Source organism: Salmo trutta, unplaced genomic scaffold (genome assembly GCF_901001165.1).
Source record: "Salmo trutta unplaced genomic scaffold, fSalTru1.1, whole genome shotgun sequence".
Classification (NCBI taxonomy): domain Eukaryota; kingdom Metazoa; phylum Chordata; class Actinopteri; order Salmoniformes; family Salmonidae; genus Salmo; species Salmo trutta.
In genome coordinates, this window is record NW_021822911.1 from 3,336,721 (window position 1) to 3,363,448 (window position 26,728).

Below are 26,728 nucleotides of genomic sequence, written 5' to 3' on the forward strand. Positions count from 1 at the left end.
AATTTAATTGTACAAAAAATTGTCAGTTGGTTGCATAAATAATTATCATTACTAAATGTTACATGAAATGTAAATATGAAATATTTGGTTGCATCGTCTTATTTTCAACAGCTCTTCAATGACATGTTGCTAAATGGGATATCCCCAATGTCAAAACACTGTTTTAACGTGTCTAAATCAATAACCAATATGCAGAAACAGTTTAGGAAATATTGAAAATCTAAATATAAAATGTGCAATATACACAAACATCTGCCATAATAATCATATTACTTGTAATTTTTAAAACAAGGACCTTTTAAAATGCACAAGCATCAAAAATGCTGTTGTTTTGACAAATAGCAATAAATCACTGATTTTGATTCTTATCAGGTTGTACTTGCTGATGAAACTAACAACTATACAAAACACATGGAAATGGGAGATATATTTTACCTTGCTGATTAGAGGACAACCTGCAGAAGACAGTCAGCTACATTTTGGAGTGATGCATTTAAATTTAGGGGTCGCTAAACAAAGGAACACAACACTTATTTGTCATAACTCATCGATATCACGTTGAAATCAATTGTACCGAGAGGAGGGAGATGAGGTTGCACGTCCTGTTAAACTAACAGCTCAAAAACCACACAGAATCTGGGAATAAAATGTACATCCCTGGTTAGTGGACAACTTGTAGAAAACAGCTAGATACATTTTGAAGTGTTGCATTTTGATTCAAGTGGGTCACCAACGTGGTAAGTGTAACACAACTCTTTTTTTGTTAGTCACTTTTTGTTAAATCACATAAATAGTACTCTTCCATTTCAGATCCTGGATTTTCCCCCTGAGGCTAATATCCATATCATGTTGAAATCAATAGAACAGGGGACAAACGTTTAGGGTTCTACATTGTGACATCATTAAAATACTCCTACTACAATGTTAAAACATTCTACATTGTGTCATCATTAAAATACTCCTTCTACAATGTTTAAACATTCTACATTGTGTCATCATTAAAATACTGCTTCTACAATGTTAAAAACATTCTACATTGTGACATCATTAAAATACTCCTACTACAATGTTAAAACATTCTACATTGAGACATTAATTCATTGATTGAGGTATTTTATCAGATTATCTCTGGTCACACTGATCACAGCTGAGGTTTCTCCTGTATGTGTTATATGGTGTGTAGTCCGCTTGTTAGACATAGTAAAACTCTTCCCACATTGAGCACAGCTATAACATTTCTCTCCTGTGTGTGTTTTCTCTGGTGTGACATCAGGCAGGTTGACTGAGTAAAACTCTTCCCACATTGATTACAGCTAAAAGGCTTCTCTCCTGTGTGTGTTCTCTGGTGTTTAGTCAGACAGCTTTTCTCATTAAAGCTCTTCCCACATTGAGCACAGCTATAAGATTTCTCTCCTGTGTGTGTTCTACAGTGTGATTTCAGGTTGGTTGAACGAGTAAAACTCTTCCCACATTGAGCACAGCTATATGGTTTATCTCCTGTGTGTGTTCTATGGTGTGATATCAGGCTGGCTGACTGAGTAAAACTCTTCCCACATTGATTACAGCTAAAAGGCTTCTCTCCTGTGTGTGTTCTCTGGTGTTTAGTCAGACAGCTTTTCTCATTAAAGCTCTTCCCACATTCATCACATCTATAAGGTTTCTCTCCTGTGTGTGTTCTCCGGTGTTTAGTCAGACAGCTAGATGTAACATAACTCTTCCCACATTCATCACATCTATAAGGTTTCTCTCCTGTGTGTGTTCTCTGGTGTGATATCAGGCCGGTTGACCTAGTAAAACTCTTCCCACATTGAGCACAGTTATAAGATGTCTGTCCTGTGTGTGTTCTCTGGTGTTTAGTCAGACTGCTAAATTTAACATAACTCTTCCCACATTCATCACAGCTATAAGGTTTCTCTCCTGTGTGTGTTCTCTGGTGTTTAGTCAGACTGTTAGACGTAACAAAACTCTTCCCACATTCATCACAGCTATAAGATTTCTCTCCTGTGTGTGTTCTCCGGTGTTTAGTCAGACTGTTAGATGTAACAAAACTCTTCCCACATTCATCACAGCTATAAGGTTTCTCTCCTGTGTGTGTTCTCTGGTGTGATATCAGGCCAGTTGACCTAGTAAAACTCTTCCCACATTGAGCACAGTTATAAGGTTTCTCTCCTGTGTGTGTTCTCTGGTGTGATATCAGGCTGGTTGATTGAGTAAAACTCTTCCCACATTGATTACAGCTATAAGGTTTCTCTCCTGTGTGGATTCTCTGATGAATTTTAATGCCTGATGGGGAGGTGAATCTCTTCCCACAGTCAGAGCAGCAGTGAGTTCTCTTCCCTGTGGGTCTCTGCAGGTGTTTATTGAGGTGTTCTGATCTGGAGAGACTCTTCTCTGCCTCCCCAGAGGATCCACGATAGTCACGTTTCTCTCCTGTGTGAAAAACAAAGTCATACAGATGGTTAAAGGCCCACAACAGCAGAAATCCACTGTAAAAGGTGATGCCAACAGCGTAGCCATGATGTTGGACAACAATTTACGTCTGTAATGAATGTTAAAATTATTTGATATTTGCCTTAAAATGAGCAAGAATAGTCATATTTTGTCTTGTTTTCACATTAGTAGTAACATCGATGATTGTAGGCTAGAAATAAGTTATTCATGTTGTTGAAATTCTAAGCAGTGTGCCAGACGACTTTTGGTCTCCAATATAGGCCCCTTTCTGTGTTTGCTAAAATTGCGGCACGAGGGCGATGCACATGCAATTTCATTGCAGAAACTCCACCCTGCTAATGAGGAAACCGACAGTTATGGATGTAGTATATCTGGTAATGAGGAAACCACTAGTTATGGATGTAGTATATCTGGTAATGAGGAAACCACTAGTTATGGATGTAGTATATCTGGTAATGACGAAACCACTAGTTATGGATGTAGTATATCTGGTAATGAGGAAACCACTAGTTATGGATGTAGTATATCTGCTAATGAGGAAACCACTAGTTATGGATGTAGTATATCTGGTAATGAGGAAACCACTAGTTATGGATGTAGTATATCTGGTAATGAGGAAACCACTAGTTATGGATGTAGTATATCTGGTAATGAGGAAACCACTAGTTATGGATGTAGTATATCTGGTAATGAGGAAACCACTAGTTATGGATGTAGTATATCTGCCTGGAGCAAAAATGGTGAGCAAAGATTTTAGTTTTTCACAATGTATTCTGAATGTGAATGGGGAAAACTCAGGGGAGTAACCTCCATTACCAGGTTGATGATGAGTTCATTTCACACTACTTTGGATTATAATTGTAAGGCTCGTTTTAATGTTCTATTTAATATAATGGTTGTGTCATCATCGCAAATCAACCGCTTTTATACTTAAAAAACACTTCAACCAGTAAAACGCTTTTAACTAAAAAATGGCGCCGGAGGAGATAGCCGTCTCCTAACCAATTGTGTTATTATGTGGTTTCTTTCCCGATATTTGTAAATTATTTTGTACATAATGTTTCTGCAGAAAAGAGCTTCTGGATATCAGGACAGCGATCCCTCACCTCGGATTAGACAAAGTATTTTTCAACAACAACAAGCAGGACTCAGACTATATTCTCCAAACACCCCACAGGGCCGACATCCTAATTATTCGCAAAAGGAAGCGATGCAGAGGATGAAGAGCCGGATGCCTCGTCTGGACCCGCAGAAGTCAATATTACTCACCAACGTACAATCAGTGGACAATAAACTAGATGAGGTACGTTCACGAATATCCTACCAAAAACTGTAACATCTTATGTTTCACGGAATCGTGGCTGAATGACGACATGGATATTCAGCTAGCGGGATATACGCTGCACCGGCAGGATAAAACAGCACACTCCGGTAAGACGGGGGGGGGGGGTCTGTGAATATTTGTAAACAACAGCTGGTGCACAAAATCTAAGGAAGTCTCTAGATTTTGCTCGCCTGAAGTAGAGTATATTGTGATAAATTGCAGGGCACACTACTTGCCTAGAGAGTTCTCAGCTATACTTTTCGTGGCTGTTTATTTACCACCACAGACAGATGCTGGCAGTAAGACCACACTCAGTCAGCTGTATAAGGAAATAAGCAAACAGGAAACTGCTCACCGAGAGGCAGCGCTCCTAGTGGACGGAGACTTTAATGCAGGGAAACTTAAATCAGTTCTACCAAATCTCTATCAACATGTTAAATGTACAACCAGAGGGAAAAAAATTCTAGATCACCTGTACTCCACACACAGAGACAAAGCTCTCCCTCGCCCTCCATTTGGTAAATCCGACCACAACTTTATCCTCCTGATTCCTGCTTACAAGCAAAAATTAAAGCAGGAAGCACCAGTGACTCGGTCTATAAAAAAAATAGTCAGATGAAGCAGATGCTAAACTACAGGACTGTTTTGCTATCACAGACTGGAACATGTTCCGGGATTCTTCCGATGACATTGAGGAATACACCACATCAGTCACTGACTTTATCAATAAGTGCATTGAGGACGTCGTCCCCACAGTGACTGTACGTACATACCCCAACCAGAAGCCATGGATTACAGGCAACATTCGCACTGAGCTAAAGGGTAGAGCTGCCGCTTTCAAGGTGCGGGACTCTAACCCGGAAGCTTACAAGAAATCCCGCTATGCCCTCCGACGAACCATCAAACAGGCAAAGTGTCAATACAGGACTAAGATCGAATCGTACTACACCGACCCCGACGCTCGTTGGATGTGGCAGGGCTTGCAAACTATTACAGACTACAAAGGGAAGCACAGCCGTGAGCTGCCCAGTGATACGAGCCTACAAGACGAGCTAAATATCTTCGATGCTCGCTTCGAGGCAAGCAACAATGAGGCATGCATGAGAGCATGAGCTGTTCCGGACAACTGTGTGATCACGCTCTCCGTAGCCGACGTGAGTAAGACCTTTAAACAGGTCAACATACACAAGGCCGCGGGGCCAGACGGATTACCAGGACGTGTGCTCCGGGCATGTCCTGACCAACTGGCAGGTGTCTTTACTGACATTTTCAACATGTCCCTGATTGAGTCTGTACTACCAACATGTTTCAAGCAGACAACCATAGTCCCTGTGCCCAAGAACACAAAGGCAACCTGCCTAAATGACTACAGACCCGTAGCACTCACGTCCGTAGCCATGAAGTGCTTTGAAAGGCTGGTAATGGCTCACATCAACACCATTTTCCCAGAAACCCTAGACCCACTCCAATTTGCATACCGCCCAAACAGATCCACAGATGATGCAATCTCTATTGCACTCCACACTGCCCTTTCCCACCTGGACAAAAATAACACTTATGTGACTTAAAAGAACATTCATTGACTACAGCTCAGCGTTCAACATCATAGTACCCTCAAAGCTCATCACTAAGCTAAGGAACCTGGGACTAAACACCTCCCTCTGCAACTGGATCCTGGACTTCCTGATGGGCCGCCCCCAGGTGGTGAGGGTAGGTAGCAACACATCTGCCACGCTGATCCTGAACACTGGAGCTCCCCAGGGGTTCGTGCTCAGTCCTCTCCTGTACTCCCTGTTCTCCCACGACTGCATGGCCAGGCATGACTCCAACACCATCATTAAGTTTGCTGACGACACAACAGTGGTAGGCCTGATCACCTACAACGACGAGACAGCCTATAGGGAGGAGATCAGAGACCTGGCCGGGTGGTGCCAGAATAACAACCTATCCCCTCAACGTAACCAAGACTAAGGAGATGATTGTGGACTACAGGAAAAGGAGCACTGAGCATGTCCCCATTCTCATCGACGGGGCTGTAGTGGAGCAGGTTGAGAGCTTCAAATTCCTTGGTGTCCACATCAACAACAAACTAGAATGGTCCAAACACACGAAGACAGTCGTGAAGAGGGCACGACAAAGCCTATTCCCCCTCGGGAAGCTAAAAAGATTTGGCATGGGTCCTGAGATCCTCAAAAGGTTCTACAGCTGCAACATCGAGAGTATCCTGACCGGTTGCATCACTGCCTGGTACGGCAATTGCTCGGCCTCCGACCGCAAGGCACTTCAGAGGGTTGTGCGTATGGCCCAGTACATCACTGGGGCAAAGCTGCCTACCATCCAGCACCTCTACACCAGGCGGTGTCAGAGGAAGACCCTAAAAATTGTCACAGACCCCAGCCACCCCAGTCATAGACTGTTCTCTCTACTACCGCATGGCAAGCGGTACCGGAGTGCCAAGTCTAAGACAAAAAGGCTTCTCAACAGTTTTTACCCCCAAGCCATAAGACTCCTGAACAGGTAACCAAATGGTTACCCGGACTATTTGCATTGTGTGCCCCCAAACCCCTCTTTTATGCTGCTGCTACTCTCTGTTTACCTTATATGCATAGTCACTTTAACTATACTTTCATGTACATACTACCTCAATTGGCCCGACCAACCAGTGCTCCCGCACATTGGCTAACCGGGCTATCTGCATTGTGTCCCACCACCTTCCAACCCCTCTTTTTACGCTACTGCTACTCTCTGTTCATCATATATGCATAGTCACTTTAACCATATCTACATGTACATACTACCTCAATCAGCCTGACTAACCGGTGTCTGTATATAGCCTTGCTACTCTTATTTTCAAATGTCTTTTTACTGTTGTTTTATTTCTTTACTTACACACACACACCTTTTTTTCGCACTATTGGTTAGAGCCTGTCAGTAAGCATTTCACTGTAAGGTCTACACCTGTTGTATTCGTCGCACGTGACAAATAAACTTTGATTTGATTATCGCAAATCAACCACTTTGTACTTAAAAAAAATTAAACCAGTAAAATGCTCTTTGGCTTTTCCATCAGCCTGACAATGAGGGATTGTACACTGTTTGCCAAATTGGCCCATAACTTCACCTAACAATAACATAGACCTACTGTAGGACCCATAACTTCACCTAACAACAAATATACCCATGTCGTGATGTTTGTCATTTGACTGGCATTCAGGAAAATGATTTCCTGGATCAGCTGATGATAGTTGAACATGTGACTGTAACCTAAACAGCTACAGTATTAAGAATGATGTGTAATTATTGAAAACCCGTTTTAATGACAGTATCCATTTGGGTGTTGTCAATAAAGTTAAGGGAACGTGTGACACAACTAAGCTAATTGTCCCAAAATCCCTTTTAAAAAGTCAGGGTACGAGTGAGAAACCGTCAAGGCACCAACTTTGAGAAGGTTCTAAAACAAAGGTTTCAAACCAATTCATGAATGTTATTAAATCGTAGAAATGTTATTGAATCTAGGTATGTTTCACCTTTAAAGGCACAGTCAACTTAGTGTATGTAAACTTCAAAACCCCTGGAATTGTGATACAGTGAATTATAAGTGAAATAATCGGTCTGTAAACAACTGTTGGAAAAATTACTTGTGTCATGCACAAAGTGGATGTCCTAACCGACTTGCCAAAATGATAGTTAGTTAACAAGAAATGTGTGGAGTGGTTGAAAAACGAGTTTTAATGACTCCAACATAAGTGTATGTAAACTTCCCACTTCAACTGTATCAACAGCTGTAACAATTTGACCCCCACAGCAAATCTTAACTGGCAATTATAGAATATACTATATAGCCTCGAAATCAGGTTAAAACTATCATTATGACGTTATGGATGGCCAGTCCTTGTATTCATAGTGTAGTGAATTCAGGGGGAGGCCCTGAGCTGAACTCAAACCTGGGTCCAGCGACTGTCAAGCCAACACCTTATAACTGTTACACCAAGATGTCTGAACTTCTTGAAGAGGTCGCTAGGTGTTGAGTTACGGTTTCTACAATAGCTTTCTCTATGAATTTCAGAGTGGTTACACTTCTTCCCCCATCCCTCAGCTGTTTACCAAACCAAGTCTCTGGGCAATCATTTTGTTTCTGTTTAAATACCAGGTTGTCCCTTTAAACAAGCCACATCAATCAATCTGCAGTTGAAACAATAACAAAGTTGTAATTCCATCACTGTCTTGGTAATAAGATGATGGGGTTGGAGAAATGTAACTACTCTCAAATTCATAGACAGACCTATGAATGCAAGGACTGACCATCCATGATATCAACATTATAGTTTTAACCATGTTGAGGCTATACAGTGTTGATTTACATTCTTTCTAAACATTGGAGTAAAAAAAGCTTATTTGGGGATCTGATGGGGTACAACAGTTGAACTAAGCTCATGAGGCATGTGTTATATTCTTCAACAATAAATGGCTATAAATAACTAATATAAAAGTCACAATATGGATGTAGCTATTGCATATTTCCCCTTTAACACCAAACATCAGTTCAACAACTGCAGAGTTTGTGCCTCTGTATTTAAGACAGTACTTACTAGTGTTAATCAGGGAACGGTTTCTCAAAACCATCTTATGGCTAAGTTCACCGTTTGAACCATTGGACGCCTTAAGATGCGTTTGGGAAACCGGGCCCAGATATCCAGTTTCCACCTCTTCTTCTTCCTCCTTTTTGGATGTGACAGTCATCTCCTCCTCCTCCTCCTCTTTCACTCCAAAAACAGCATCCTCCTCTTTTTGTACAGTAAGATCCTCCTCCTCTTTCACTGAAACGTCTTTTTTTTTAAACTTATATTTTGGGTTCTGATGGGGTACGACAGTTGAACTAAGCTCATGAGGCATTTCTAAGTGAATTCTTCAAGAAGCAATGGGTACATATCATTAATGTATAAGTCCCAAAATGGATGTAACAACTGCTGATTGCCCCTTTAAGAGAACATCTTGGGCTAATCTAATAGGAGATATTGAGGACTACAGTATTTCAGGCATTGTCATTGGATGCATTTGATCAATTGTTAACGTTTTGTTGATGGTCCACTCTTGATGTTCTACACGTTACAGTGTAGCTTCAGCCATTCCTACAGAACAACATTAAAGTGTAGAACCCCTTTACTGCTTATTGGTTCAACGACTGCAGAGACGGTACTTACTGGTGTTAAACAGATCTCCAACCTCCTCTTCTTCCTCCAATGTGACAGTCATCTCCCCCTCCTCCTCTTTCACTCCAAAAACTGCATCCTCCTCTTCCTCTTTCACAGTAACAACCTCCTCCTCTTTCACTCTGAACGCGTCTTCCTCTTCTTTCACTGAAACGTCTTTCTCTTCTTCTTCTTTCACAGTAACATCCTCACCCTTTACTTGTTTTTGTATTGTAACATCCTTCTCTTCCTCCTCCTCTTTGACGAGAGCCTCTTTCTCCGTCCAGCAGACCTCCTCTTCTTTATCAGGAGGAGAGTAGCTTAGTGAACTCATGGTCGGGGATAATAGCTAGCTAGCATTAGCGACTAGCCTAGTTCTAAGCTAACTTAGCAAACCAGCTAGCTGACAAACAACGTAAATATATAATTAAATGGGCCAACAAGTACATACGACAGAAGTGTGTTTAATACACAGCGACTAATATTCACCAAACCAGTGTAAAGAGCGTGAATGTTGTAGCTATGTTTGCTAGAAAGCTACCGAGGTGTCTGACTAGCTGTTGTTGTTGAAGGAGCGTCCCGTCCACTAGATTATACGTCACACTGGCAGCATCGCCTGAACCTAAAAGACGCACATCGCCATCTGCTGACTGGAGGGCAACGCAGTTGAGGAACCAAACGTTTATTTTTCATTTATTTCATAAAATATTAATATTACATTAAGTCGTTCAAAGAGAAGCATGTGTTGATTGATTCGTGTTTAATGAGTGAGAATTTAAAACAAACTTTACACCCACTACATATTTTCATTGAACCATACTTCTGACATGGATCATTTTGACCCCAGAGGCATGTCTTTTATCATAGCCAAAATGTATTTTATTCAATTCTTCTCACAACAGCAGAAATCCACTGAAAAAGGTGATGCCAACAGCGTAGCCATGATACTGTACAACAATTGACGTCTGTAATGAATGTTAAAATTACTTGACAATTGTCTTAAGACAGTCAAGTGAGCAACAATAGTCATATTTAGTCTTGTTTTCACATTAGTAGTAACTAGAAATAAGTAAAAGGTGTTGAACTCCTAAGCAGTGTGCCAGGCAACTTTTGTTCTCAAATATAGGCACCTTTCTGTGTTTGCTAAAATTGCGACAAGGGCGATGCACACACAATTTGATTGCAGAAACACCTCCCTGCTAATGCAGAAACCGCTAGTTATGGATGTAGTATATCTGCCTGGAGCAAAAATGGTGAGCAAGTGGCCTAAGCTGTGCCACTAGAGATTCTGAGTTGGGTTGTGTTTCGGAGGACGCATGGCTCTCGACCTTCACCTCTCCAGAGTCCGTATGGGAGTTGCAGCGATGAGACAAGACTGTAAGTACCAATTGGGGAGAAAAAAGGGGTGAAAAAAATATATATATTTAAAAAATAGTGAGCAAAGATTAGTTTTCACAATGTATTCTGAATATTACAGCACTAGATCAGGAGTGCTACTCAAGGAAACTCACATTAAGCTCTGTGTCTATTCACTAATTCACCACCGTGGGGGAAAACTCAGGGGAGTTCTCATAGGCTGACAGCAAATAAAGCCTCCATTTCCAGGTTGATTATGATTATTATTATCATAATTTGACACTACTTTGGATTATAATTGTAAGGCTCGTTTGAATGTCCTGATTTAATATAATGTTTGTGTTATTGTCGAAAATGTACTACTTTATATTTAAAAACGACTTCAACCAGTAAAATGATCATTGGCTAGTTTTCCATCAGCCTGACAATGAGATTTTGTCCACTAAGTGTATGTGGTCTATAATCTCACCTAACAATAACATAGACCTACTGTAGGACCCATAACTTCACCTAACAACAACATAGACCTACTGTAGGACCCATAACTTCACCTAACAACAACATAGACCTACTGTAGGACCCATAACTTCACCTAACAATAACATAGACCTAGGACTATAAATGATTTAATATTTTAGGTGAAACAAGGAGACTAAAATGTCTTTGTCATGACAATTCATAACCTGATCACCAGATAATTTTGTGAATAATCCCACTAGGCTACTCTGTAATGTGTTGTCATTCTAAATGTCCTGAATAAAGGAAAATAGCTCTGTGTGTTGTACAATAGCCTATCCACCAAGGAACAGTTCTCTACACATTATGAGCTAAGTATCTCCGTTTCCAAACGGACTAACGAGACCCTACTGTAAATCAAGTAGACAATAACACATTATAAATATCGATTTGTTTGGGATGTTGGATCCAACGTGGAGCACGGCATAACTGTCTTTACCAGAGTAATGAATGAAGAACTACATTTGACTGGCATGGAGAAAATGATTTCCTGGATCAGCTGATGATAGTTGAACATGTGACTGTAACTAAACAGCTACAGTATTAAGTATTATGTGTAATTATTGAAGAACCGCATTAATGACAGTATCCATTTGGGAGTTGTCAATAAAGTTAAGGTGACTCTCGGTTAGAACCATTGGATTTAGTAAACTGAAATGATTTAGGATTTCTGTGCCCATGAAAACTGTTTTCCCAGCGTAACATAAGGAGACACTAAATGTTAAGTAGTTAGAGAGCATTTCAGAGATCTGAATACAAAAAAACTGTCCGACAGCAAAATCCAGTATTTAAGTTAAAGTTCATCATATGACAAGCTTAACGTTATGACTATAACTACTGTTCCCTGAAGGAGGGAAACTAGGTACAACATACTATTAAATCCACATGTTATGACTATAACTACTGTTCCCTGAAGGAGGGAAACTAGGTACAACATACTATTAAATCCACACGTTATGACTATAACTACTGTTCCCTGAAGGAGGGAAACTAGGTACAACATACTATTAAATCCACACCTCGCTCGAAGCCCCGCATTCCACAGGTGATGAGCGTGAGACTCGGATATATTCCTTAAATGATTTAATCCTTAAATTTAATACCTCACTTCACCGACCCAGGAAGTGGCGGAGCCAAACAGGTGTTGTAACTCGTTCATAACTGGCACGCAGATCGGTAGAAATGGTAAGATAAATTGGCACTTCAAACGGAAATGGAAAAAGTTTGCTTATTTTACCGGAAACTCCAGGAGCATAACGTCAGAATTAACGAAGGCCAGCAGCAGGTGGGGAATTGGTTATTTTCTTCTGGTTATATTGACCTCTGGCTTCCTCAAGTCATTTGTGTGTGTTAATTATTTAATCAAACGCTTGAAGCATCAGTTCAGTTCAAGTTCTGCACATACAGTTGAATTATTAAACACACGGGGTGTGTCTATACGAACAAATACACGTCATAACATTTCAACCAATCAATTGGTAGAAAGAAAATACTATTTTAAAAAAAAATCTGCCCTAGAACATACAACATACATGCATTCAGACCCCTTCCCTTTTTACACATTTGGTTATTATAAAATAGATTTTTTTTTTTTCAATTATCAATTTTCAGACAATACCTCATAAAGACATCACAATACCCCATAAAAGTGAGAAAAAAAGTTTAGAAATGCTTGTATATATATATATATATATCTAGGTCATGCCAGTAGGCTACAGTAGGTTGTATCTCTCTAGGTCATGCCAGTAGGTTGTATCTCTCTAGGTCATGCCAGTAGGCTACAGTAGGTTGTAACTCTCTAGGTCATGCCAGTGGCTACAGTAGGTTGTATCTCTCTAGGACATGCCAGTAGGTTACAGCAGGTTGTATCTCTCTAGGACATGCCAGTAGGTTACAGTAGGTTGTAACTCTCAAGGTCATGCCAGTAGGTTCCAGTAGTTTGTATCTCTCTAGGTCATGCCACTAGGTTGCAGTAGGTTGTAACTTTCTAGGTCATGCCAGTAGGCTACAGTAGGTTGTAACTCTCTAGGTCATGCCAGTAGGCTACAGTAGATTGTAACTCTCTAGGTCATGCCAGTAGGCTACAGTAGGTTGTATCTCTCTAGGTCATGCCAGTAGGTTAGGGTAGGTTGTATCTCTCTAGGTCATGCAAGTAGGCTACAGTAGGTTGTAACTCTCTAGGTCATGCCAGTAGGTTGTATCTCTCTAGGTCATGCCAGTAGGCTACAGTAGGTTTTAACTCTCTAGGTCATGCCAGTAGGTTACAGTAGGTTGTATATCTCTAGGTCATGCCAGTAGGTTGTAACTCTCTAGGTCATGCCAGTAGGTTACAGTAGGTTGTAACTCTCTAGGTCATGCCAGTAGGTTACATCTCTCTAGGTCATGCCAGTAGGTTACAGTAGGTTGTATCTCTCTAGGTCATGCCAGTAGGTTACAGTAGGTTGTATATCTCTAGGTCATGCCAGTAGGTTGTAACTCTCTAGGTCATGCCAGTAGGTTACAGTAGGTTGTAACTCTCTAGGTCATGCCAGTAGGTTACATCTCTCTAGGTCATGCCAGTAGGTTACAGTAGGTTGTATCTCTCTAGGTCATGCCAGTAGGCTACAGTAGGTTGTATCTCTCTAGGTCATGCCAGTAGGCTACAGTAGGTTGTAACTCTCTAGGTCATGCCAGTAGGTTACAGTAGGTTGTATCTCTCGAGGTCATGCCAGTAGGTTGTAACTCTCTAGGTCATGCCAGTAGGTTACAGTAGGTTGTAACTCTCTAGGTCATGCCAGTAGGTTACAGTAGGTTGTAACTCTCTACGTCATGCCAGTAGGTTACAGTAGGTTGTATCTCTCTAGGTCATGCCAGTAGGTTACAGTAGATTGTAACTCTCTAGGTCATGCCAGTAGGCTACAGTAGGTTGTATCTCTCTAGGTCATGCCAGTAGGCTACAGCAGGTTGTAACTCTCTAGGTCATGCCAGTAGGCTACAGTAGGTTGTATCTCTCTAGGTCATGCCAGTAGGTTACAGTAGGTTGTAACTCTCTAGGTCATGCCAGTAGGTTCCAGTAGGTTGTATCTCTCTAGGTCATGCCACTAGGTTACAGTAGGTTGTAACTCTCTAGGTCATGCCAGTAGGCTACAGTAGGTTGTATCTCTCTAGGTCATGCCAGTAGGCTACAGTAGGTTGTAACTCTCTAGGTCATGCCAGTAGGTTACAGTAGGTTGTAATTCTAGGTCATGCCAGTAGCCTACAGTAGGTTGTATCTCTCTAGGTCATGCCAGTAGGTTAGGGTAGGTTGTATCTCTCTAGGTCATGCCAGTAGGCTACAGTAGGTTGTAACTCTCTAGGTCATGCCAGTAGGTTACAGTAGGTTGTAACTCTCTAGGTCATGGCAGTGGGTTACATCTCTCTAGGTCATGCCAGTAGGTTACAGTAGGTGGGTATCTCTCTAGGTCATGCCAGTAGGCTACAGTAGGTTGTAACTCTCTAGGTCATGCCAGTAGGTTACAGTAGGTTGTATCTCTCTAGGTCATGCCAGTAGGCTACAGCAGGTTGTAACTCTCTAGGTCATGCCAGTAGGCTACAGTAGGTTGTATCTCTCTAGGTCATGCCAGTAGGTTACAGTAGGTTGTAACTCTCTAGGTCATGCCAGTAGGTTCCAGTAGGTTGTATCTCTCTAGGTCATGCCACTAGGTTACAGTAGGTTGTAACTCTCTAGGTCATGCCAGTAGGCTACAGTAGGTTGTATCTCTCTAGGTCATGCCAGTAGGCTACAGTAGGTTGTAACTCTCTAGGTCATGCCAGTAGGTTACAGTAGGTTGTAATTCTAGGTCATGCCAGTAGCCTACAGTAGGTTGTATCTCTCTAGGTCATGCCAGTAGGTTAGGGTAGGTTGTATCTCTCTAGGTCATGCCAGTAGGCTACAGTAGGTTGTAACTCTCTAGGTCATGCCAGTAGGTTACAGTAGGTTGTAACTCTCTAGGTCATGGCAGTGGGTTACATCTCTCTAGGTCATGCCAGTAGGTTACAGTAGGTTGTATCTCTCTAGGTCATGCCAGTAGGCTACAGTAGGTTGTAACTCTCTAGGTCATGCCAGTAGGTTACAGTAGGTTGTATCTCTCTAGGTCATGCCAGTAGGCTACAGTCGGTTGTATCTCTCTAGATCATGCCAGTAGGCTACAGTAGGTTGTGTCTCTAGGTCATTCTAGTAGGTTACAGTAGGTTGTAACTCTAGGTCATGCCAGTAGGTTACAGTAGGTTGTATCTCTCTAGGTCATGCCAGTAGGTTAGGGTAGGTTGTATCTCTCTAGGTCATGCCAGTAGGCTACAGTAGGTTGTAACTCTCTAGGTCATGCCAGTAGGTTGTATATCTCTAGGTCATGCCAGTAGGTTGTAACTCTAGGTCATGCCAGTAGGTTACAGTAGGTTGTATCTCTCTAGGTCATGCCAGTAGGTTACAGTAGGTTGTATCTCTCTAGGTCATGCCAGTAGGCTACAGTAGGATGTAACTCTCTAGGTCATGCCAGTAGGTTACATCTCTCTAGGTCATGCCAGTAGGTTACAGTAGGTTGTATCTCTCTAGGTCATGCCAGTAGGTTACAGTAGGTTGTATCTCTCTAGGTCATGCCAGTAGGCTACAGTAGGTTGTAACTCTCTAGGTCATGCCAGTAGGTTACAGTAGGTTGTATCTCTCGAGGTCATGCCAGTAGGTTGTAACTCTCTAGGTCATGCCAATAGGTTACAGTAGGTTGTAACTCTCTAGGTCATGCCAGTAGGTTACAGTAGGTTGTAACTCTCTAGGTCATGCCAGTAGGTTACAGTAGGTTGTATCTCTCCAGGTCATGCCAGTAGGTTACAGTAGGTTGTATCTCTCTAGGTCATGCCAGTAGGTTACAGTAGGTTGTATCTCTCTAGGTCATGCCAGTAGGCTACAGGAGGTTGTATCTCTCTAGGTCATGCCAGTAGGTTACAGTAGGTTATATCTCTCTAGGTCATGCCAGTAGGCTACAGTAGGTTGTATCTCTCTAGGTCATGCCAGTAGGTTACAGTAGGTTGTATCTCTTTAGGTCATGCCAGTAGGTTGTAACTCTCTAGGTCATGCCAGTAGGTTACAGTAGGTTGGAACTCTCTAGGTCATGCCAGTAGGTTACAGCAGGTTGTAACTCTCTAGGTCATGCCAGTAGGTTACAGTAGGTTGTATCTCTCTAGGTCATGCCAGTAGGTTACAGTATGTTGTATCTCTCTAGGTCATGCCAGTAGGTTACAGTATGTTGTATCTCTCTAGGTCATGCCAGTAGGTTACAGCAGGTTGTATCTCTCTAGGTCATGCCAGTAGGTTACAGTAGGTTGTATCTCTCTAGGTCATGCCAGTAGGTTACAGTAGGTTGTATCTCTCTAGGTCATGCCAGTAGGCTACAGTAGGTTGTATCTCTCTAGGTCATGCCAGTAGGTTACAGTAGGTTGTATCTCTCTAGGTCATGCCAGTAGGTTACAGTAGGTTGTATCTCTCTAGGTCATGCCAGTAGGCTACAGTCGGTTGTATCTCTCTAGATCATGCCAGTAGGCTACAGTAGGTTGTGTATCTAGGTCATGCTAGTAGGTTACAGTAGGTTGTAACTCTAGGTCATGCCAGTAGGCTACAGTAGGTTGTATCTCTCTAGGTCATGCCAGTAGGTTAGGGTAGGTTGTATCTCTCTAGGTCATGCCAGTAGGCTACAGTAGTTGTAACTCTCTAGGTCATGCCAGTAGGTTGTATATCTCTAGGTCATGCCAGTAGGTTACAGTAGGTTGTATCTCTCTAGGTCATGCCAGTAGGTTACAGTAGATTGTATCTCTCTAGGTCATGCCAGTAGGCTACAGTAGGTTGTAACTCTCTAGGTCATGCCAGTAGGTTACAGTAGGTTGTATCTCTCGAGGTCATGCCAGTAGGTTGTAACTCTCTAGGTCATGCCAGTAGGTTACAGCAGGTTGTAACTCTAGGTCATGCCAGTAGGTTACAGTAGGTTGTATCTCTCTAGGTCATGCCAGTAGGTTACAGTAGGTTGGAACTCTCTAGGTCACGCCAGTAGGTCAGTAGGTTGTAACTCTCTAGGTCATGCCAGTAGTCTACAGTAGGTTGTAACTCTCTAGGTCATGCCAGTAGGTTACAGTAGGTTGTACCTCTGTAGGTCATGCCAGTAGGTTACAGTAGGCTGTATCTCTCTAGGTCATGCCAGTAGGTTACAGTAGGTTGTAACTCTCTAGGTCATGCCAGTAGGCTACAGTAGGTTGTAACTCTCTAGGTCATGCCAGTAGGTTACAGTAGGTTGTATCACTCTAGGTCATGCCAGTAGGTTACAGTAGGTTGTAACTCTCTAGGTCATGCCAGTAGGTTACAGTAGGTTGTATCACTCTAGGTCATGCCAGTAGGTTACAGTAGGTTGTAACTCTCTAGGTCATGCCAGTTGGTTGTAACTCTCTAGGTCATGCCAGTAGGTTACAGTTGGCTGTATCCAAGTGGAAACAATTATCAACCCAATGTGGAAAGTGTTGAATTTGGTCAACAACAAAATGAATGGCTTATTTGCTACGTGAGGTTTACTTGATCCAACAGAAGTTTCATAATGATTAAGTTGTTTTGTGGACACGTGACATACCGACAACTTTGATAAAACACTATAGGAGTTGTCTCCAGATTGCTATGCATATTCATGCTAGTAGCTTAGCATCTCTCTCCATTGAATACAGGCGGTTGACGTCAACAACCCTCATAGAATATAAACAATAGATTACAATAATAAGATGTATCCACCAATCCAAAGACAGGATAGGCGGGAGATAGACAACCCACAGTGCAGCTTTGTGGACAACGACTCCCCTTGTCAGGACGGAGAGACATCTTGTCAGTATATCCATAATCTTTGGTGTAGCCAACCCAACTCTCACATGGCTCTATTGGGGGTCACGGTGTGTAGTAAAACATCACTACATTAATGCCGTGGCCCCCCAGTCTGCGGTCAGCAGATAGACCCTCCTCAAATATATATGTTAAGTCACTTTTTGGAAACGGAACGGAGAAAACAAGGGGTAGCTTGTTCTCTACGTCGTCTGATTCTAGACATATCAGTCATCATCCCAGGGCCCTCCGTTGAAGAGGTATTGACGAGCCAACTCCGAATATCCAAAGTTAAAAACTAATTGAAGGTGGTACTTACTGGTGTTAATCAGATCTCCTGTCTCCTCCTCTTCATCTTTCAATGTGACAGTAATCTCTCCTTCCTTCTTCACTCCAAAAACAGCATCATCCTCTTCTTCCTCTTGTTTAACTGTAACGTCTTTCTCTTCTTCTTTCACTGTAACAGCCTCACCCTCTACTTCTTGTTTTACTGTAACATCCTCCTCTTCCTTCTCCTCTTTCACGACAATGTTCAGCCCCAGAGCTTCTTTCTCCGTCCAGCAGACCTCCTCTTCTTTAACAGGAGGGGAGTAGTTTAGGGAGCTCATATTCGGGGATGTTAGCTAGTTAGCTATCATTAGCGACTAGGCTAATGCTAACTTAACCAGCCAGCTACTATAGCTGACTAATAAAAAATAACGTAATATTAAATAGGTTAACAAGTAGATACGACAGAAGTGTGTCTAAAACACAGTAGATAATATAGACCGAAAGCGTATAAATAGCTTGAATCTTTCGGCTATGTTGGCTAGCAAGCTACCGAGGTGGTTGACGAGCTGTTTATGAAGAACCGTCCACTAGATTATACGTCACGCTGCAGCATCGCCTGAAAGACGCACATCGCCGTCTGCTGACTGGAGGGAAACGCAGTTGAGGATCACATTTTATATTCAGACTAAGATTATTTTACATGGATTTAATTAAATAATACTATTATATTGAGACATACAAAGACCTGAATGTGTTGATTGATAAGTGCGAATTTAAAATGTTTACTACAGCAAGTTAAGACAGTTTTATTAAGTCAAACCAAATCTAAATAAGTAGCCAGCTACTGTAGGTCTATACTGCTCCTACATGGTGTAACAATACATCATGTAGATGTATATAATGAACAGACTAGGTCTATACTGCTCCTACATGGTGTAACAATACATCATGTAGATGTATATAATGAACAGACTAGGTCTATACTGCTCCTACATGGTGTAACAATACATCATGTAGATGTATATAATGAACAGACTAGGTCTATACTGCTCCTACATGGTGTAACAATACATCATGTAGATGTATATAATGAACAGACTAGGTCTATACTGCTGCTACATGATGTAACAATACATCATGTAGATGTATATAATGAACAGACTAGGTCTATACTGCTCCTACATGGTGTAACAATACATCATGTAGATGTATACTACCGTTCAAACGTTTGGGGTCACTTAGAAATGTCCTTGTTTTTGAAAGAAAAACACATTTTTTGTAAACAGTGTGCCGTCTTTCTTGTTCTTTAATAACAAAGCTTTTCTAAATAGTGTTTTTGCATGCAGCAATTCAACCATGAAGGGCTGATTCACGCAGTCTCTGAACAGTTGATGTTGAGATGTTTCTGTTACTTGAACTCTGTGAAGCATTTATTTGGACTGCAATCTGAGGTGCAGTTAACTCTAATGAGCGTATCTTCTGCAGCAGAGGTAACTCTGGGTCTTCCTTTCCTGTGGCAATCCTCATGAGAGCCACCCATACCTTGTCCCAACACAACTGATTGGCTCAAATGCATTAAGAAGGAAAGAAATTCTACAAATTAACATTTAATTGAAATTAATTCCAGGTGACTGCCTCATGAAGCTTTTTGAGAGAATGCCACGAGTGTGCAAAGCTGTTATCAAGGCAAAGGGTGACTTCTTTAAAATATCTCAAATATAAAATATATTTTGATTTTTTTAACCCTTTTTTGCTTACTACATGATTCCATATGTGTTATTTCATAGTTTTGATGTCTTCATTATTATTCTACATTGTAGAAAATAGTACAAATAAAAACACTTGAATGAGTAGGTGTGTCCAAACCCTTGAATGGTACTCTATGTAAATGTGATATTTCAGTTGTTTTTGTTACATTTGAAACATTTATAAAAACCTGTTTTTGCTTTGTTGTTATGGGGTATTGTGATGTCATTCTGGGGTATTGTGATGTCATTATGAACTATTGTGATGTCATTATGGGGTATTGTGTGTAGATTGAGGGTAAAATATTGATTTAATCCATTTCAGAATAAGGCTGTAACGTAGCAAAATGTGGAAAAAGTGAAGGGGTCTGAAAACTTTCCAAATGCACTGTATATATAGGGGCAGTACTTAGTGACATCACTTCCTGAAACAGGAGGAAAAATATATAACATAGGTTCACAATATCAACATTCAATGTATCAAAATATATGACCAAGCTGGAAGTGTAAACGCCAGCCCAGCCACAATCCTAGAGATTCACTGATGATCAACCTCCTCCTTCACATCTGACTCCTGATGATCAACCTCCTCCTTCACATCTGACTCCTGGTGATCAACCTCCTCCTTCACATCTGACTCCTGATGATCAACCTCCTCCTTCACATCTGACTCCTGGTGATCAACCTCCTCCTTCACATCTGACTCCAGTGATCAATCCAGAGCGTCTTCTTTTTTGGGGGAATCCCGATGGACATCGAATAGGCCGTCATCACGACCACCACCCACTAGTTAATTGTCATTTAGGTTATCAATAGGAAGAGCATTAGCAATATGTCCTGTCTGGTAACTTGTCTCGTTCAATGGATTTACATTGGCAGGTGCACAGGGAGAAACCCCATTAAAACACTTTTGGAAGTCTTTAACTATATCAAAGTCTGTAGCCTGTGATGTCGGGACAGATGTTAGTCCCTTATTATACAAGAGACAAAATCCCCTAATTCTACAGCACAACAGCAGAGTCATGTCTTCAGTGTAAAACTAACAATGACTCAATAATCCTTCTGGGAATGTTATGATGTCATAAAGTTATGGGAGGAGTTAGAAAGTTGGCTGTCAGAAGTACAGTATTATAAATGTAAAATTACTTTTAATCCGTCTGTCTGTATATTTCAAGACATGGCATATGGGGATACAGTGAGATATCCGATGGTTGGACGATACTTTTCTCATCAATCATCTTAAAAATTATACTTAATTAAAACCTGGAAATCAACCAATCCTCTGTTGTTAATTCAAAAGAAAGGTAAAATGCTTTATTATCTAATAGTTGGAAGTGAGAGAAATTAAATGGTGCTTATGCGGGCGCTGGAGATGGGGGTGTGTTCTAGTGAGTCTGGGCAGGTGTGATGTAGTTAATGGAGATGGAGGTGTGTTCTAGTGGGTCTGGACAGGAATGATGTAGTTAATGGAGATGGAGGTGTGTTCTTGTGGGTCTGGGGGTGTGTTCTAGTGGGTCTGGGCAGGTGTGATGTAGTTAATGTTTATATGATGTTGTCATTTGTATGTGTATGTTTTCTATTGTTTATAAAATATCAAATAAAATATTTTTAAGTCCCAATGCAAAGTTACACCTCACTGTTCTATTTTTAGAGTTATTACATAAATCCAATCAGAATTCAGAAGAATGCCAAAGTCAGGTGTGATGTAATATGGAGGACCAGCCTATTCCCTATGATGTAAACTACAACAGAAATAACTTCAAATGTATAACTTCATATTAAACCAATCGTTTGCACTCATGGGTTCCCACTAGATAACACAACCACACAGTATATGAAACGTATGAGGTGTGGCTAATGTTGACAAGCTGGAGCTAGCTACCGAGCTAGCATACAAACTCTGTAGCACAGAGTAGATCCTCCATATGACGTAGAGAAAAAGTGCATTGTGGGTAGTTTAGAAGATATCCAGAAATAAATTAAGAAATATGTAAAACGCAAAAACATAACTGTTTGTACTTACAGGTAACCAGATCTTGACTACAACTAAGTTACTAAGTCTTTAACCACACTGTGTTGTTACACTGGTGAGTAAAAACTCATGCTTCCTACACTTTAACTTGTTGTCTGAAATAAAATATACATTTTACTGAACTGCGTCCAGTCAGCAGATGGACTAGATGCCGCTTAGGCCGCCCATTGTGACTCCATCAAGAACTCAGCAGAGCAAGTTTGTATGAAGGTCTGGTTATTAAATGGGTACATAGTTCAAAAGTAATATCCTCTAAAACGCTCTGGTGACAAACTTTTCTGCCCTGTTTCCAGTTGTCCACATGGCTGGGAGAACCAATTCAAGTAAGTAAGTAAATAGATTTTGAAAATGTAAAAAAAAAGACATATTATTAGCTAACTAGCTACAGTGCAGGCTACCTCAAATGAGCTGCTAAATGAGCTAGCTAGCCAACTTTAAATACTGTATAGGTAGATAGGTAGCTGGTGATATTTAATTCACTTAGCTAGCTAACTTCATATTAGCTAACTATCTATTTGTCACTGTAAAAAACAAACTCCAAATGCATTTGTAGGTAGCTAGCTAACAGCCATGGAGGAGGGTGAAAGGTTAGCAGCCACAACTGTCAGTGAGAGAGGAGGCTATTCTGGATAGGGCAGGTACTTTTGTGTAGTTCCTGTCCCTAGAAGTGAGGACGGAGATAATAGTAACATAATATTCAGTGTGGTGTATTTGACTATAATGAAGTCTGTTTCTTGTGAGGTTGTCTGTCCTCAGATAAAGAGCTCTATGAAAGCCAGTCTACATATGAAGAGGTCCCAATGAAGAGCAGTGGTTCTCAGTCCTGGGGACTCAGAGGGGCAAATTGTTGTTTTTGCCTTCACACTGCACAGCTGATTCAAATGATCAACTCATCATCAAGCTTCAAGTGGTATTTATGTATTCATTTGTGATGCCGTCCTTGATATGATCCTGTTATTGTCACATGCTACACATGTACATATGTGTGCTCATACATTTATCAATCCAATGTTATCATGATTTGTTATCAGGGATATTATACTTTAGTAATCCACAATGACCTGGTGATGTAACAGTCTAATAATTACATTGTCTTCCATATTCCTACAGATACCTTGTAACTGGAGATTCCTTCAAAACGATTGCCTACAGTTACCGTGTAGGGCACTGCAAGGTTGGGTGACCAGGGTCATCTAGGACTGGCTCCTGGAGGAATTCAGGTGTGTGAAGGCTACCTGTGTCCTGCGTAACTTCATGAGGATGGACACGAGGACCAGGAGGGGATCTGCAGCTCGCCGCCGTGTGCCAGAGGAAGAGTCTGCTGCTCTGCAGGATGTTTCAAGGATGGGGTCCAACAACGCAGCAAGAGAGGCTATCCGTGTGCAGGAGATCTTCACCTCCTACTTCGTTAAAGAGGGTGCTGTTCCCTGGCAACACCATAGACGTCACTATGCACAACCAAAGGCTCTTTTAAGAGCCATTCACATTGCAATAAGAGTATTTTTCCATTTACTGAGCTATGTCAACTGCAGTTATTCAATTCACAGTTTCTCTCTCTTTGATTTCTACTTCTTAGGTGAGGGTGCTGTTTAGGTAAGGGTGTGATGTCTGTGCAAAAACAAAACAGGCTATTTTAAATCACCCATATTGAAAAAATTTAGAACAATTAGACACCCTATAACCCACACCTACACACTCATGTATCAATCTGATTGATGGATTGTGTTGTGCAGTAAACAGGTTCAGGTGTATAACTGTGGCTCCTTCCACCTTCAAAGAATAGGCAAGAGGGCCAACCATGGAGAATAGTAAGACACTTCATTATTTCTATAACTACGCTATATTGTTTGTCCTCGTGTGTCCGTTCATGTTTTTCAGCATAAAGTACTCTGCAGCCACTTAGTGTGGTGTGGACACCAGGTGAGGCCACACACAGATTCCTGTTGAACACTGTCGCTTTAACTACCTTAATTTCTCAATAACAGTCTCTCTCCTTTACTTCATCCCTCTCTCCCCTTCTCCCTAAATCCTCTAGGTTATATCAGCTGTGTCGGTGAACCCCTCCTGCATCTGAACTGGCTACATAGAGGGCACAGCATGATCAGAGGTGAGAGGTCACTTGGTCAGGTCAACAGGAAGTATTATTAAAGAGATGCTTTACATTGAAATACAGACAGAGATGCAGTAGTCCCAGAGTTAATGATCCCAGGTCAGTTTATATTATACAGGAAGTATTATTAAAGAGATGCTTTACATTGAAATACAGACAGAGATGCAGTAGTCCCAGAGTTAATGATCCCAGGTCAGTTTATATTATACAGGAAGTATTATTAAAGAGATGCTTTACATTGAAATACAGACAGAGATGCAGTAGTCCCAGAGTTAATGATCCCAAGTCAGTTTATATTATACAGGAAGTGTTATTAAAGAGATGCATTACATTGAAATACAGATAGAGATGCAGTAGTCCCAGAGTTAATGATCCAAGGTCAGTTTTGCATTTCACCTCCTGATTGATGACTAACAATGTTAAAATAAAAACACAAGGCTTAAACATGCTCTCTCTCTTCATCTGTCTCTTGTCTGCAGGTATGTTTTGATGTGAGAGGATGCCAACCCCCAGTCCCATCATCACCACCTCACCTGCTTTTAAGAACCTTTGGGCCGACGAGAGACACTATTATGTAATTGTGATGAACTGAGAGAATATTTATGTAGCACTGTGATTCATTAATCGTGTGCTGCCTTCCCTGCTCCTATGTGCTTACCTCTTTCCCTTTCTGTCTTTTACACCTCTCTCACCACCTCGTCTTTCTTCCTCTGTTTTTATAATGCTCAACAGATGTGCATTGAAGGACAGATTGAACTTGTATTTATAACACTTGGATAATGAGCTTTTCAATAAAGCGTTTCACATTCTCTACTGGTTGAAATGAAGTGTAATGTGATGAAATACTCCACCTATCCTGTGTTAATCAGATCAATGCAGATGAAGGACATTAGATGTTGAGATGAACCAGTGTTAGAGTATTTACATGATGCATAGGAAGTGTAGTGTTCTGTTTTTTTAAGTTATATTTCTGTATATATGAATTAACTAGTTAAATCCTGTTTCTAGTATATTAGTTACAATATGTAACCATTGATGTCCCAGGACCAAGATTGGTAAAACTGTTGAAGTGTATAATTGTAATACATACATGCAGACACAGCGTCATTCAAAGACTGGAATTTGATACTCCTGGTATTGGATATGACTGAAAAATAATCTCGAAGACATTCATACCTAAACTGCACCTTTATTTGCCAAGGTAGAGTACATGATCAGTGAATATATTAAATGTACAGGCTACAATGTGGGGATCTCATGCATGGTAATAACTACATGTATATACGACTTGCATCCTTGGTACAACATGATATTATATTCTACTCAGTCCATAGGCTTCATTAATGTCATTCAGGCTGTTTTGAAGTTGATACAACTGGCTATGATAGCTGAGGTTCATAGGTTCTGAACTAATATGTATACCAAACGTTTGGGTCCATACACAGATCGGCTAGATAGCTAGCTACACATCCATAGGCATACAGGTATTTTAATCATCCACTGCACAATAAGCAAGAACATAGCTAGCTACGTTATTTCATCTATCTGCATGGCAAATATCAGCAAGGCAAGCTTACACAATTGTACATTCAACTTGCAGTAAATTCTTCAGCTAGCTAGATTCTATACATCCACTGTTTCACAAAACGACAGCCTGGTTTGCTGGTTGTTTCAGGAGTCCCTAAAACAACCAGAATGACAATTTCATACTCATGTCACAACACCCATAAAGCTGGTCAGCTAGCTGGTTAATGTTAGCTAGTCAGCTAGCTGGCTAATGTTAGCTAGCTGGCTATTGTTAGCTAGTCAGCTAGCTGGATAATGTTAGCTAGTCAGCTAGTTGGTTAATGTTAGCTAGTCAGCTAGCTGGCTAATGTTAGCTACTCAGCTAGCTGGTTAATGTTAGCTAGTCAGCTAGCTGGTTAATGTTAGCTAGTTGATTAATGTTAGCTAGTCAGCTAGCTGGTTAATGTTAGCTAGTCAGCTAGCTGGTTAATGTTAGCTAGTTGATTAATGTTAGCTAGTCAGCTAGCTGGTTAATGTTAGCTAATCAGCTAGCTGGTTAATGTTAGCTAGTCAGCTAGCTGGCTAATGTTAGCTAGTCAGCTAGTTGGTTAATGTTAGCTAGTCAGCTAGCTTGCTAAATCGCGATTTTCGTAAATGAACTTTACGATTAAAAAAGGCATAATCGTTTGTCTCTACATTAACTAACATTTCTGTAAACTGTACATGTTTCTGCATGATTCGTTATGACGTTATAATCCCTTACATTTGCTTCCATCCTAGTATATCTGTCCGCCATCTTTGATCCAGTTCAGTTCTGTGTAGGGGTACCCCTCTCTCCTAGTATTTCTGTCCTCCATCTTTGATCCAGATCAGTTCTGTGTAGGGGTACCCCTCTCTCCTAGTATTTCTGTCCACCATCTTTGATCCAGTTCAGTTCTGTGTAGGGGTACCCCTCTCTCCTAGTATTTCTGTCCGCCATCTTTGATCCAGATCAGTTCTGTGTAGGGGTACCCCTCTCTCCTAGTATTTCTGTCCTCCATCTTTGTTCCAGTTCAGTTCTGTGTAGGGGTACCCCTCTCTCCTAGTATTTCTGTCCTCCATCTTTGATCCAGTTCAGTTCTGTGTAGGGGTACCCCTCTCTCCTAGTATTTCTGTCCGCTGTAATAAATATATCGCATAAGCTGGTCTATTGCGCAACACTTATCTGCTGATACAAAAGACACATTCTGTGTTGAACGGATACTAGCTATACACGCACACCCAGAAACAGATGGCCGACTTAGACCTTACACAGCACTGATAAAACAGGAAATGCCCTGATCACAGGGGCCAGCGGCCAATCTCGCAATAACATCTTGTGACTACAG

General features: G+C 41.1%; 2 protein-coding genes across 2 annotated transcripts in view; both read right to left on the minus strand.

Moving 5' to 3' along the window:
- The window catches only part of LOC115186769 (tripartite motif-containing protein 16-like), a 452,306-nt gene that overhangs the window by 347,603 nt on the left and 77,975 nt on the right, over positions 1 to 26,728 (minus strand). The window lies entirely within an intron of this gene.
- LOC115186404 (zinc finger protein 180-like) overlaps positions 1,097 to 26,728 on the minus strand; it is a 38,322-nt gene continuing 12,690 nt past the window's right edge. The window contains exons 2-3 of the mRNA XM_029746046.1: positions 2,045 to 2,266; positions 1,097 to 1,798 (exon numbers count right to left, since the gene is read on the minus strand). Of these exons, the coding sequence (XP_029601906.1) occupies positions 1,169 to 1,798; positions 2,045 to 2,266 (852 nt within the window). The 3' untranslated portion in view covers positions 1,097 to 1,168. The remainder of the gene's footprint in view (positions 1,799 to 2,044; positions 2,267 to 26,728) is intronic.